Source organism: Ochotona curzoniae, unplaced genomic scaffold (assembly GCF_017591425.1).
Source record: "Ochotona curzoniae isolate NIBS_2020 unplaced genomic scaffold, NIBS_Ocur_1.0 contig_3498, whole genome shotgun sequence".
Lineage (NCBI taxonomy): Eukaryota > Metazoa > Chordata > Mammalia > Lagomorpha > Ochotonidae > Ochotona > Ochotona curzoniae.
The window spans coordinates 3,327,508-3,339,666 of NW_024465885.1; the positions used below are offsets into that span (position 1 = coordinate 3,327,508).

At 37.8% G+C, this 12,159-nt stretch overlaps 1 protein-coding gene across 1 annotated transcript in view; it reads left to right on the forward strand.

Annotated features, from left to right (window-relative positions):
- The window catches only part of SLC9C1 (solute carrier family 9 member C1), an 84,775-nt gene that overhangs the window by 6,523 nt on the left and 66,093 nt on the right, over positions 1-12,159 (forward strand). The window contains exons 5-7 of the mRNA XM_040980911.1: positions 699-827; positions 8,993-9,154; positions 9,901-10,000. Coding sequence (XP_040836845.1) covers positions 699-827; positions 8,993-9,154; positions 9,901-10,000 — 391 coding nt within the window. The remainder of the gene's footprint in view (positions 1-698; positions 828-8,992; positions 9,155-9,900; positions 10,001-12,159) is intronic.

Genomic DNA, 12,159 nt, shown 5'->3' on the forward strand with positions numbered 1-12,159 from the left:
ACTTATTTATATTCACTTTGTCTTGTACTAGTCGTAGTTCATAATACAGAACACTCATAGAGAAATATCATTTGCTGAAAATGGAACACCTGCAAATGTAATGGCTTAAAGATAATTATTTGCTATTTTTCATGAGTCTGGGACTTCTAATGTTGTGGACTGGCCTCTGCTGATTTGGGCTTCTATAACCACAGAGAGAAGTGCCTGTGAAAGTTGAATAATTGTTAACTCTCACTAGTTTGCCTGAGCAATCCCTTCAATACCCTACTTAAATGCTCTGTTATAAAGTCTTGATCTATGAGTTCAGTTGGTTCCTCAATGATCATTTTCTGTTTTGCTTTCAAAATATCTAGCTTATGGTATATTCATGTATATAGGCCAAACCACTGAGTTTAAGGAAATAAATTTCATGTGTTTATGTTAAGATGAGAAATATCAGCTTTTAGCTCACTTGTATAATAATAGACTCTAACTAACTTGGCATCGCATTTTGAATGTCTAGATTTGCCTTCCAGTTGATAATATATTTCCTTAAAGCAAGTCTTCAAAAATGGCAGAAGTTTAAACTGGTAGTACAAACTGGATGAGATAAATCCATAGCTAAGAATATCTTTCCACTTGATAATCAATTTTATTATTTAATATTGGTGAAATTGTTGTTACCTGAACAACTGTTCTTTTTCCTTTGATATATGTAGGTCTTTCTAGAGGCCTTACCAATTTAATCAATGGAGAAAGCCTGATGACCTCTGTTGTATCATTAATTCTATTCAAAATTATTCTGAATGCTAACTTCAGAAGATACCGTGAGATAAACAGGATCTTAGGTAAGAACATATTTTTTTCTTAATTGCTTAAAATCAAAATACTTTATTGCTGGAAAATGACATGTGCTTTTACTATATTGTCATAAGCAATAAGAACTTTCTCCTAGAACTATGATTCTGAAGGGGCAGCATTGTAGTATAGTGAGTTAAGCCACTGTTTGCAGTGCTGAATGCCATACTGGAGTACCAATTCAAGTCCTTACTGTTCCACTTCCCTTATAGCCACCTGATAATGTACCTGGGGAAGAAATGAACCCTGGGACCCTGCCATTCACATAGGAGTTCCAGCTAGAGCCCTGGGCCCCTAGCCTTGGCATGGCCCAGCCCCAGGTGACTGTAACTACTTGGAGAACAGATCAGACTCTATTGAGGATATTTTCTCCTATGTCTCTCTCTCTCTTTTTTTTTCACTATCTCTTTCAAGTAAATAAAATAAATATCTCTTTAAAAATCAACATAATAGTTTTGTATCAGGATTTACCCTTTGCATAGCACTACTTCACATTGGTATTTACTCTTAGTTATAATATTATCGTGAGGCAGGGTTGAAACATTGCATGAAGATGCTTTTAAGAACAGCATTCTACAGGCCTGATCTGAATCAAAATACCATCCCGCAAGAAAGAAAGCTTTTTTTTCTATGCTAAAAATAAGTTATGAAGACAACCCTGGTCATCTTCTCATGAGTGATGAAAGCAGGCAGCTTCTTTTTTTCTTTTTTCTCCCCCCCTTGGACTTCTCCCTTGAGACAACACAGGAAACTTTCAACTCAGGGAAGAAGTAAAGTTGTATGCCATCTGCAGGACCAGAGAACAGAGTTTGTAAGCATTGGGACAAGATGTTCATGAGTTCTCTTTCACGCCTTTCACACGGCCCTGTACTATAATTGTGTTTTTTTCTACCCTGTCATGTGCATCTGTGTGTATTCAAAACAAATGAAATTTGGACAGTTATAATGAAGCATTATAAAGTACTCAGCTGCATAATTTCCACTCACAACAAGGCATTTGAGATTACCAACACCCCTAGAACCATCATTGGTGCCATGCCCTGATAGATACACCCTATCACCTTCCTAGAAAAGTCATTCTCAATCACCTGATTCTGAATGTTTGGACAGTGGGGAAAGGTTCCGTTTAAAATGTTCATAAAATAAATACTTTTTATTAAGATGAAATACTTACCTATCTTATTTTCTTGGCATTAGGAGTGAATCTAAGTCTTGAAAAACTGACATTGTGTTGATTCTACTCACTAGAAGTCTTTTTTTCTAAGAACCTCTTTAGTGTCCTTTTCAGCACCACTCTAGTTTCTTTAAAAAAAAGTTTAGGAAGTTCCTCCATGCCATGTCCTAGCCCCAAAGTCTGTAGTTTGGCAAATATCCACCATGTTGAGTTAGAATCCTTCTCCTGTCCTTCTTCCTGTAAACTTCCTTTGCAACTACTCAGGCAGGAAGACATTTTTTGCTTTGTTTCTATGTCCCCAGAGAGCGTTTGTTGTTAAGTATTCAGAGACCCCATTTTCCTCTATTTTTAGGCGCCTCTCCTTCATTTGTTTATAAGCAGTATTTAAAACTTGAAAACAGACTATTCCTACCCATGAAGACCCATTCTCACATACTAACGGCCCTGTGACATGGCCTTCCAAAGAAACTCTTCTAGACCATTGGGCGTTGCCCACTGAGCATGCAAAGCATTTGCTGGCAAGACTTGCAGCAATAAACCAATGGAGTTTCATATTCAAGGTTCAGTTACCCAAGTAGTGCGACTTGGAACAGAAAATGATATGTCTTCCTGCGCTGAAGGGGTGCTGAAAGAAAATTATGGAAAACACTTAAAGACTTTGGTATTCATGATGAGTTCTTGGATAAAACTCTCAAAATACAAGAAGCTGCAGTAAAATAAGACAAACAGGATTATGCCAAACTCAGAAGCTTCTGCACAGAAAAGGCAATTGCAGAGTTAAGACACATGTGAAAAAAATCTGCAAGCTACTTATTCAACAAAGGATTAATAACTAGAAATTCACCAATTCAGAAATTCAACAAAAACAGAAAAAAAAAACAGTAAAGCTAAGATATGGACAAAACCCTTAATAGAAAATTTGCAAAAGAAGAAATAGAAATTGTTAGCAATATTTGAAAAAATGCTCAGCATTGCTCACAAGAGAACTACAAATCAAAACTACAGAAATAGATCACCTCACCCATGTCATAATGCCTGTTATCCAAGAGACAATACAAATGTGGTGAGGATGTAAAGAAAAGGGGAATTCTTCAACACTGCTGACTGGAATATGTATCAGTGCAGACATTGTGGAAAACAGGGTAGTTCAAAGACTAGAAATAGACTTGCTACATGATCCAGCATTTCCACTACTGGCTCTGTACTCAAATGACATGGGCACATTATAAAGAAATACCTGCACCGTGTTGCTCACAATCACCAAGGCAGAATGTGAACCAAGATTGATTGTGCATAATGGAATACGCAATGCATATATATAATATCCCATGACATATATCATACATATACACATATAATCTATTCATCTGCAAAATTAAATTCTATCCTTTGCAACGAAATGGTTATAACTGGAGCACATGCTGGTGGGTGAATAAGTCAAAAAGACAAATTTTGTATAGTCTCCCTTATATGCAAGAGCTAAAATATTTTAACAAACTCAAAACAAAAACAAAAATAAAAAGAAATGTCTAAATATATTTGTTTTGTAACAAAATAACATTTTTCAAACTCTAAGGCAAAATTTTGTTTAATCATTTTTTAGGCAAGGGAGAAGGTTGATTTTTCTGTATATACCTGTATGTCTTTTTAAAGTTACAATGTGGTTTTGTGTTATAAAAGCAAACCAATAAAATATTTTTATTTTGCAAAAAATGATATACTGCTGTAGTTTTAATTGATTATCTAAAAAATTCACTGTGAATGAAATTGGCAGTTTCATTTGATTACTGTTTATGGCTCTTGCTTCATTCTTGCTTAACTATAATCTTTCTACTTCTTACATTTTATGATCAACTCTTTATTTGAAGGAGTATTAAACCTTTGATTGTAGTATAAATTAAAGCTATGTTCTCCTAAGAGAAAGATGCTTAATGTGTAATTTTATTACTGTCTCATTTGTGTCATCAATATCATTTATTTTCATTTACATAGTTTATATCAACTGACACAACTGCGAATAATTTTCATAATAATCACAATTTTTCAAACATTATTTAACTATTCAAAGTTTGAAGTTACTACATACTTCACAATAGGAAAAAATTAAGGTAGTCAAGGCACCTTTAGTTCTTGCCTGTTCCAAACTGGACATTAAGAGTTTGAGAACAAGATCTAAGTTGGTTGAGTGAGAAGATGTGTTGATTTTGACCATGGGAAGATATCAGAAGAAAATCACAGCAGCTACATTCCCAAGGGAGAGTTGGGAGAAGTTGTGTGGAAACTCTACAGAAATAGTAACACCATGGAGCAGTGCGCACAACATGAAAATGCAGCATGAGCTGGGCTTCCACCATTGACTGCTACAGCTGGAAGCTGAACACCTTCTTGGAGTCAGGTGAGGGGAGTCTGCTGCATCCCATACCACTGGTGACATTGTCCATAGAAGAACTTGTGGAGCACGGTAACTTGGAGTCCAGCCTGACGAATTATAAGGGGTTGGGCGAGGAAGGGGCAGAGCACTCATCTAACCTCATGGAAAGAGAGTACATTGCTTTCCTGTGGCTCGTGTTCACATTTGCAATTAGATAATGTTACCTTAGGGATAAATCTACGGTCCCCACTGATGTTAAGTCTAGCCTAAAGGGCCAGCAGGGGGTAGGACACACACTTAGGCCTGTCTACTCCTGTCACTTTATCACAGGTGGTTGGATCCAAAATGTCAAGATGGAGCACTGGCAGTCTAGCTCTGGGAACACCTTCTCCCTCTCAATGGATGGGGAGGCTTCAAGGTCAAAGCAGATACCCTGTTTCCAAATTTAAAGATACAGACTAAAAAAGATATGGTTTGACAAAAAAAAAAAAAGATTCATCTGTTTGCAGCCTGCAACAAGCACATCTCACCAACAAAGGCGCACCCTGGCTAAACGTGAAAGGATGGAAAACCCTATTCCTTGTTAACAGAAACCAAAAATGGGCAGGAATGGCCATGTTAACACCAGACAAAACACATTTTAACACAAAACTGTTAAAATAGACAAAAAAGGGAATTCTGGAATGATTATAAGATGAATTCAACAGGAAGATGTGACTATAGTACATGTATGTGCAGTCAGTTCCAGAACACCTAGCTTTTTCTAAAATGATTTATTTACCACAACGGCCGGTGCTGCACCAGTCTAAAGCCAGGAGCCAGGAGCTTCTTCCACATCTCACAGAAGGGTGCAGGGTCCCAAGGTTGGGCCCCCTTGACTGCTTTCCCAGCCACAAGCAGGGAGCTGGATGGGAAGCGGGGCTGCCGGGACTAGAACCAATGCCCACATGGTATCCCAGCATGTGCAAGGTGAGGACCTTAGCTGCTAGGCCATCACGCCAGGCCCCAGATATTATACTTCTGATGCATCTCCCTGCTAATGGCCGGGGAAAACAGCAGAAGATGATCTAGGGAGCATTATCCGGATTTCCCACGCGGATACAGGATCCTAAGGCGTTGAGCCATCCTCGACTGCTTTCCCAAGCCACAAACAGGAAGCTGGATTGGATGTGGAGCAGGTGGGTTACCAATCAGCACCCATAGAGGATCCTGATACAAGCAAGGTGAAGACATAAGCACTAGGCTACCATGCTGGGCCCATTTTTAATTTATTTTAAAAAGTTTTTTTTACAGAAAGGAAAGAAAGGGAGAAAGATCTTCCAGTCATTGGTTTACTCAGTAAATGTCCATAACGGCCAGAGTTGAGCCCACACAAAGCCAGAAGCCAAGAGCTTCTTCCTGATCTCCCATGTGGGTGCAGGGTCCCAAGGACTTGTACCATCTTCCATTGCCTTCCCAGGCTATAAACAAGCAGCAGGCTAGGAAGTGGAGCAGCTAGGATACAAACTGAATCTATATAGGATGCTGGCACTTTGGGGTAGGGGAGTTAACCTGTTGAACTGGCCCATTAGTCTTGTTTTAAATTGATAAATTATAATTGTACATCCAAATGGGATATAATGTGATACTTATATGTATAGTGTGGAATGATTAAATTGAACTATTTAACATTTATTATCTATTTTTGGTGATACATTTGAAATTTAGTCAGCTTCTTTGAAATTTACAGTGTAATATTAACTATAGTTATTCTGCTACAGAATAGCTCTACAAGTTACTCTTCCGTGTGTCTGAAACTTCTTTTGAAAGGCTAAATTACATTCCATTGTGTAGATATATTATATTTTCTTTATTCAGTCACTCACTGGTGGACACTTTGATTCTATATTTTGGAAGCAAATAATCCAATTTATAAAAATGGGCAAAGAATTGAGTAAAAAAGTTAAAAAAAAAAACTTAAATAGGCAGCAAATACATGAAAAAAAAGTTCAGTAACATTAAACATTAGGGCAATATAAATTAAAACTACAATAAGAAACCATATAACAGATTTTAAAATGGTTTTTAACAGAAAGACGAACATGTTAGTGATGATGCAGAAAAGAGGAAGTTCTTGCATACTATTGGTGGGAATGTGAGTTAGGACGGCCTATAAGGAGAAAAAGAATGAAACTGTTTTTGAAAAATACCTTAAAAAACTATCATATAAGCCAGTAACCCCACTCCTGGGTATATGGAAATTGAAATAAATATGTCTAATGGGTATATGTACTCCCATGTCCATTGAAGGAGTGAGCTAATTTTAAAGATAATGACAAAAGAGAAAGGAAAATTTTTCTGGTACATTGTTCTGGGATGACAATTTCTTGCTTTTAGAATCTGGAATATGTCACTCTGTTCTTTTCTGGTCCATAGAGTTTTCTTTGAGAGATCAGCTGTGAGTTTAATTACCATTCCTTTATATGTCAATTGATTTTTTTCATGAGCACATTTAAGGATCTTTTCCTTAAGTTCAATTGAAGAGAGTTTAATTATCATGTGTCATGGTGAAGATCATTTTTGGTAAACACTGTTGGGACTTCTGTGCCCCTCCTGGATGTTGCTTCCCATTTCTTTCTCCAGATTAGGGAAGTTTTCCTTATTATTTTATTAAATACCTTTTGAAACTAGGCTTCTCTTTCCGCACCTTCTGGAACTCGCATAACTCTTATATTTGGCCTTTTCATAGTGTTGCTTAATTCTTGAATTTTTTTTTTTTTTTTTAGCTTGACACAGCTTTACTTCCAGCTTATTGTTTTCCCCTGGTTACAGGAAATATCTTTCAATTCTGACATTCTTTCTTCTGCTTTATCCATTCTATTTTGGAGACTCTCCATTATACTTTTCATTTGCTCCACTGTATGCTTGATTTCTGATATATATTTTCATTTGATTCATTTCCAGTGACATATTCCCTAAATTCCTTGAACTCCTGTTTTGCATGCTTCTTGTTGTTGATAAGAAGCTTCATGACAAATGTGTTGAATTCTGTATCCCTCATTAACTTGATGTCTTCCTCAGTTAACTCTGAGGTAAGCAAAGGCTTTTGCTCCTTTGCAGGAGAGTCTTCAGTAACATTCATGGTGTCTTTGTCTCTACTTTTGCTCTTGGTCATTGTACTTCTAGCTATCAGAGTCTTCTACTTGGGGCAGGTTTCCAAGCTATATCACCCACAGGTCTACACGTTGATTTTACTTATTGTGGTTGTTACACAGCTCTTTGCTTGCAGTTGCTTGTGTCACTCCCTCCAACGAGTTTTAGGTCTGGGCTCCTATGTTAGACTTCCAGCATGGTCTGTGTAGCCCAGCTCCTGGCTTAGCACTCTCCACCTCCTGCGATCCTGTGCTATTGCTGCATCATTGTCTGTACAACGTTTCTCCCAGTTTGGTTCACACAAGTCCTAGGATGATAGCTCATGAACAGCTCCTTGTTGTCCCCGCAATGTCAAAGCCTTGGCCACACTGTACAAAATGGTGCCTGATGTGAAACTCGCAGTTTTTGATCTGCTGGCCATTAGGTCTGGAGGCTGCCTGGACCTATTTTGGGTAGAACCTGAAGGATGCCACGTCATTGCAGTTCACTGAGCCAGAAATGAATTCACTCCCAGCTTCGTGTATGTGCTGTCATGTCCCATAGCCATTGCCTCCCTACACAAGATGATACCCGATTTGGCTCTACTGGGGAGTTTGGGCTGTGAAATCCTCCCTGCTCCTGCACCATCTGTTTGGGATCTGCTGCTCTTTCTGCTCCTGGTCAAATCAAACAAACCAGCAGGATGGGCAGTTCTTTGGGTTCGCCTCCTGAGTTCCCAGTGAACTGCCCTTTCATCCTGGATACTAGTGGAATTCTGGCCGCCAGTGGAATTCAGATTGAAGGTCGCTAAATGCTGCTGAGTATTGGGTTGCTGCAACACCACATCATTGTCTCTGATGCTTTCCTGTGTCCATCAATCTCTAGGATCCCTCTGCTGTTGTTCTGTCCTCTCCTATTTCCTGGAAAGTGCCCTCTCTACTTCACCCTGGCTAATGTTTCTCCACCTGTTTAAATGCATCCTCACCCTAGTGGCATGTTGTTTAACATCATGACATTGTAAATTTCTGTTTCTCTTCTTGTTGCTGGTTTTGTTTTATGGATCTTTACTTGGGGGATTTATAGTGACTGTATAATAGAGACTGACATGTCCAGATGTGAGGATATAGTGCAGGGTGCATCTCTACTTCCAGATTAAGGATGGACTCCAAGTGAAGCTGTTGGATGTATCTTGACAATGAGATGCTGGACTCTGCCTCTGTCAATGCTTACAGTGATGGACTTATGACTGTCTATGAGGAACTATGCTGCAGTAATGATGTGAAAGAACTCAATGCAGGGAGCAGAGGAGTATTAGGGGAAGAGGTAGGAGAAATATCAGGGCCTATGGAACTGCATCATAAAATGATGATAATATGATAATAAAAAGAAAAAGAAAAAAAGAAGAAAATGACAAAAAGAAAGGTAGACCCAGATTACCACTTAAAACTAAGAACAAGTAAGTTCTATTAACACTTTTCTATTTATTCCCTTTCTTGTAGCTTTGCATGTCTTGAATGGAATTTGGTTATATTTTATAGCAAGTTTCTTATTTGGAATTCTAACTTCGAAACTAATTCAATTGTGGATGTCAACAGTGTTTGGTGATGATGTAAATTACATAAGTCTCATCTTTTCCATTCTGTATCTCGTCTTTTATATTTGTAAGTGAAGGGCCAATGCTAAAAATTAAATGATATTAACACATTCAGAATAAAATTATGGGGAACAACATACTCAACAGAAGTTTGTTTAAAAATTAAGCTAATCTAGAATAACTTTTTAAAAATATCTAGTGAAAGAGATAAAAGGGTTGATTATCTATGCAATAGAAAACAATGTGATAAATACATATTTGCTCTCTATATAGCAAATACTGGTAGGAGAAAAGAAGAATTTGGGAAAACACATACCTTTCACATAAAATAAATAATATCTTAAAGTTTCCGCAAATAACATATTGTGTTCTTTGGTCCTGTGTAGCAAGTTCACTAAATCAAAATAATGCTGTGGAGACCTAACTTCCTCAGTGCTCTCATAGTACCAAACCATTTCTGTCTCCTGTTAGCTCCCATGCATAAGGCCCATAGAGTGAACTGGTCCCAGAGAACTAATCAGTTCACTTCCATTTCAACCCTGAAGAGCCCCTCTGAAACAGTCTGACCTGTATGGGATACTCTAGATGATTACTCTGGAGATAAGAAGTGTTTCATAAGCTCCACATAATGTCAGCAATATCAAGCTAAAGCAGTGCAAAGATAGCCAACGTACTCTTCATTATACAACTGGGTGTGAATCTGAGGACGATAACGAAGAGTGGGTGGGGATCGTAATTATATGTCTCTCGTTTTCTCCTTGTGAATACTGTACATTGTTGAGATTGACATTTTACACTTATTTTTAAAAACAGGTGAGCGGGTTGGAATGTCCGGAATATTTACCCTGACGATTATAGGACTGTTTTTAAATTCTACAAGCTTTAAGCCAAGAGTTGAAACACTCCTTCTTGCGTGAGTGGTTAGAATATTTTAATTTTGTTTCACACATGGCAAACTGTACTATTATTGTAGTAATGACATACTAAAAACACATCCTTCAAGTTTAAATCTTTTGGCCTCTCTTGGACCTTCCAGTTCTCTGATTTTAAATTTCATTTGCAATCTCTCCTTGGCTTCATGTTGATTTTATTTCCTTACTAACTCATCAAGCTTCTGACCATCTAATCTGTAATTTTCAACTAAAAATTGATATTCATTAAACATCAAGATTCAGATAAGGCAAATGAAGCACTTAGCTCAGACAAAAAAAAAATTACGAGTGATCAAAACATAAAGTGATTTAGGTAAGTAAGTTCTAATGCAATATATTTACATGGAAATTAGTGCAAAAAAAAATAATAAGCCAAGTATTCTAAGGTCAGTGAAGGGATATCATATAAAGTACATTAAAATATTAAGCTGGGATATTTGAAGGGGATTGGTAATATACTATAAGGCAGAATGGCCAGTGACAGATATTTGGCCTAGCAATGAAGAGGCCTGTTACGACACCTATATCCCCCAGAGTGCCCTGCTTCAGCTCCTTGCTCTTGCTCCTGTCTGGTTTTCTGATAATATTCATCCCAGAAAAGTGAGTGATGGATCAAGTAGTTAGATATCAGAGTGACTTCTGGCTCTTGAAGTTTTGAGTATTGAGAAGGGGGTTGAACCAGTGAATAAAATCTCTGTTTCTGAATATGTATAACTCTGTTTCTCAAAAATAAATTTTAATTAAAATTGAAAGAATGGCAAAACAAAATCTGATTGAGAATATTGGTTTAAAAAAAAAAAGGAATCTGTAGATTCTGTTCTGCTCATGCACACCTGGCTGAGGACGGAGTGGGATCTGTGCCAGTGCCTTCTGCAGTGTTTCAGCACAGAGTGGGTACTTGACATAAACCACAATCAGTAAATGACAATGCCAGTATTCAAGAGCATTGAGAGCAAATAACAGTTTCTGAAACTTACAAGAACATTACAAAAACAAATTCAGAAATCAAAACCTTAAAAGTACACTTCTAGCAGGCCTCTGAAGAATTTCACTTAAATCCATGTCAGGTTCATTTGAGCAGAATTAACTGAGCCACAGTAGTGGGAATATTTAGAATGTTACATGAGTAGTTACCTCCATCCACGAAAAGTGAGTCCAAGGCTTCTTTACCGATCTTGCTCCAGTTCCATTCCTTCTAAGGTTTTATGTGTTTCCTATCTGCTCCTCTGATATAGCTGAATCTACAGCTGGGCTAGATAATTTCTCTGTACTTCAAAGTCATTTCTATATCATCCTTTCTTTTATTCCCCTTAAGAGCCATTTAATTTTTAAAACTCATGTGATCATATCCTACGACCCAATTCCCTCTTAGTTATGATTGTCCTTGAATAGGATTTGTCATTACTCTCTTAATTTCCACTATCTTTGAAAGTAGAAGTTGGTACACATCATATTTTACTCCGCAGGATTCTTTAAATTGAGGTTATAAAATGATTATTGGTATGGCCATGAAAGTAGGTGGCTAAAGTGGAGATGGACAAATGTCAGGAGAGAAGGAAATACTTGATGAGCAATGGGTAGTCTCCAAACGAATAGTGTTAGGAAATAGAAATATTCACATTCACAAGAATCAGATTGAACCCTAACTCCCATCATATAAAAAATTCGAAATTTAATAAGGACTTAAGAGTAGAACATGGAATTGTAAAATTAGAATGATGCAGAGAAAATACGCCTTTTAGAGAGAGAGAGAGAGAGAGAGAGAGAGAAAGAGAGAGAGAGATCCCACCAATGGTTCTATTCTCAAATGCCACAGTGATCAGAGCTGCAGTCCCACCAGCTCCAGGTTAATGCCCACAGTGATCAGAGCTGCAGTCCCACCAGCGCCAGGTTAATGCCCACAGTGATCAGAGCTGCAGTCCCACCAGCGCCAGGTTTTGCAGACTCAGTGCAAGTTCCCCACTGAGTAGAAGGAATCCAACTACTGTAACTTTTGGCATTACAATACTGGTTGTAATCTGGCATTGTGGCCAGAGCCAAGAATTGAAGCAGGGTGTTTTGATATGACAGCTTCTTTGACAATGATTTTGCAAAAGTTTTTAGGTATAATTCCTAAATCACAGGGGGAAAAGCATAGGCA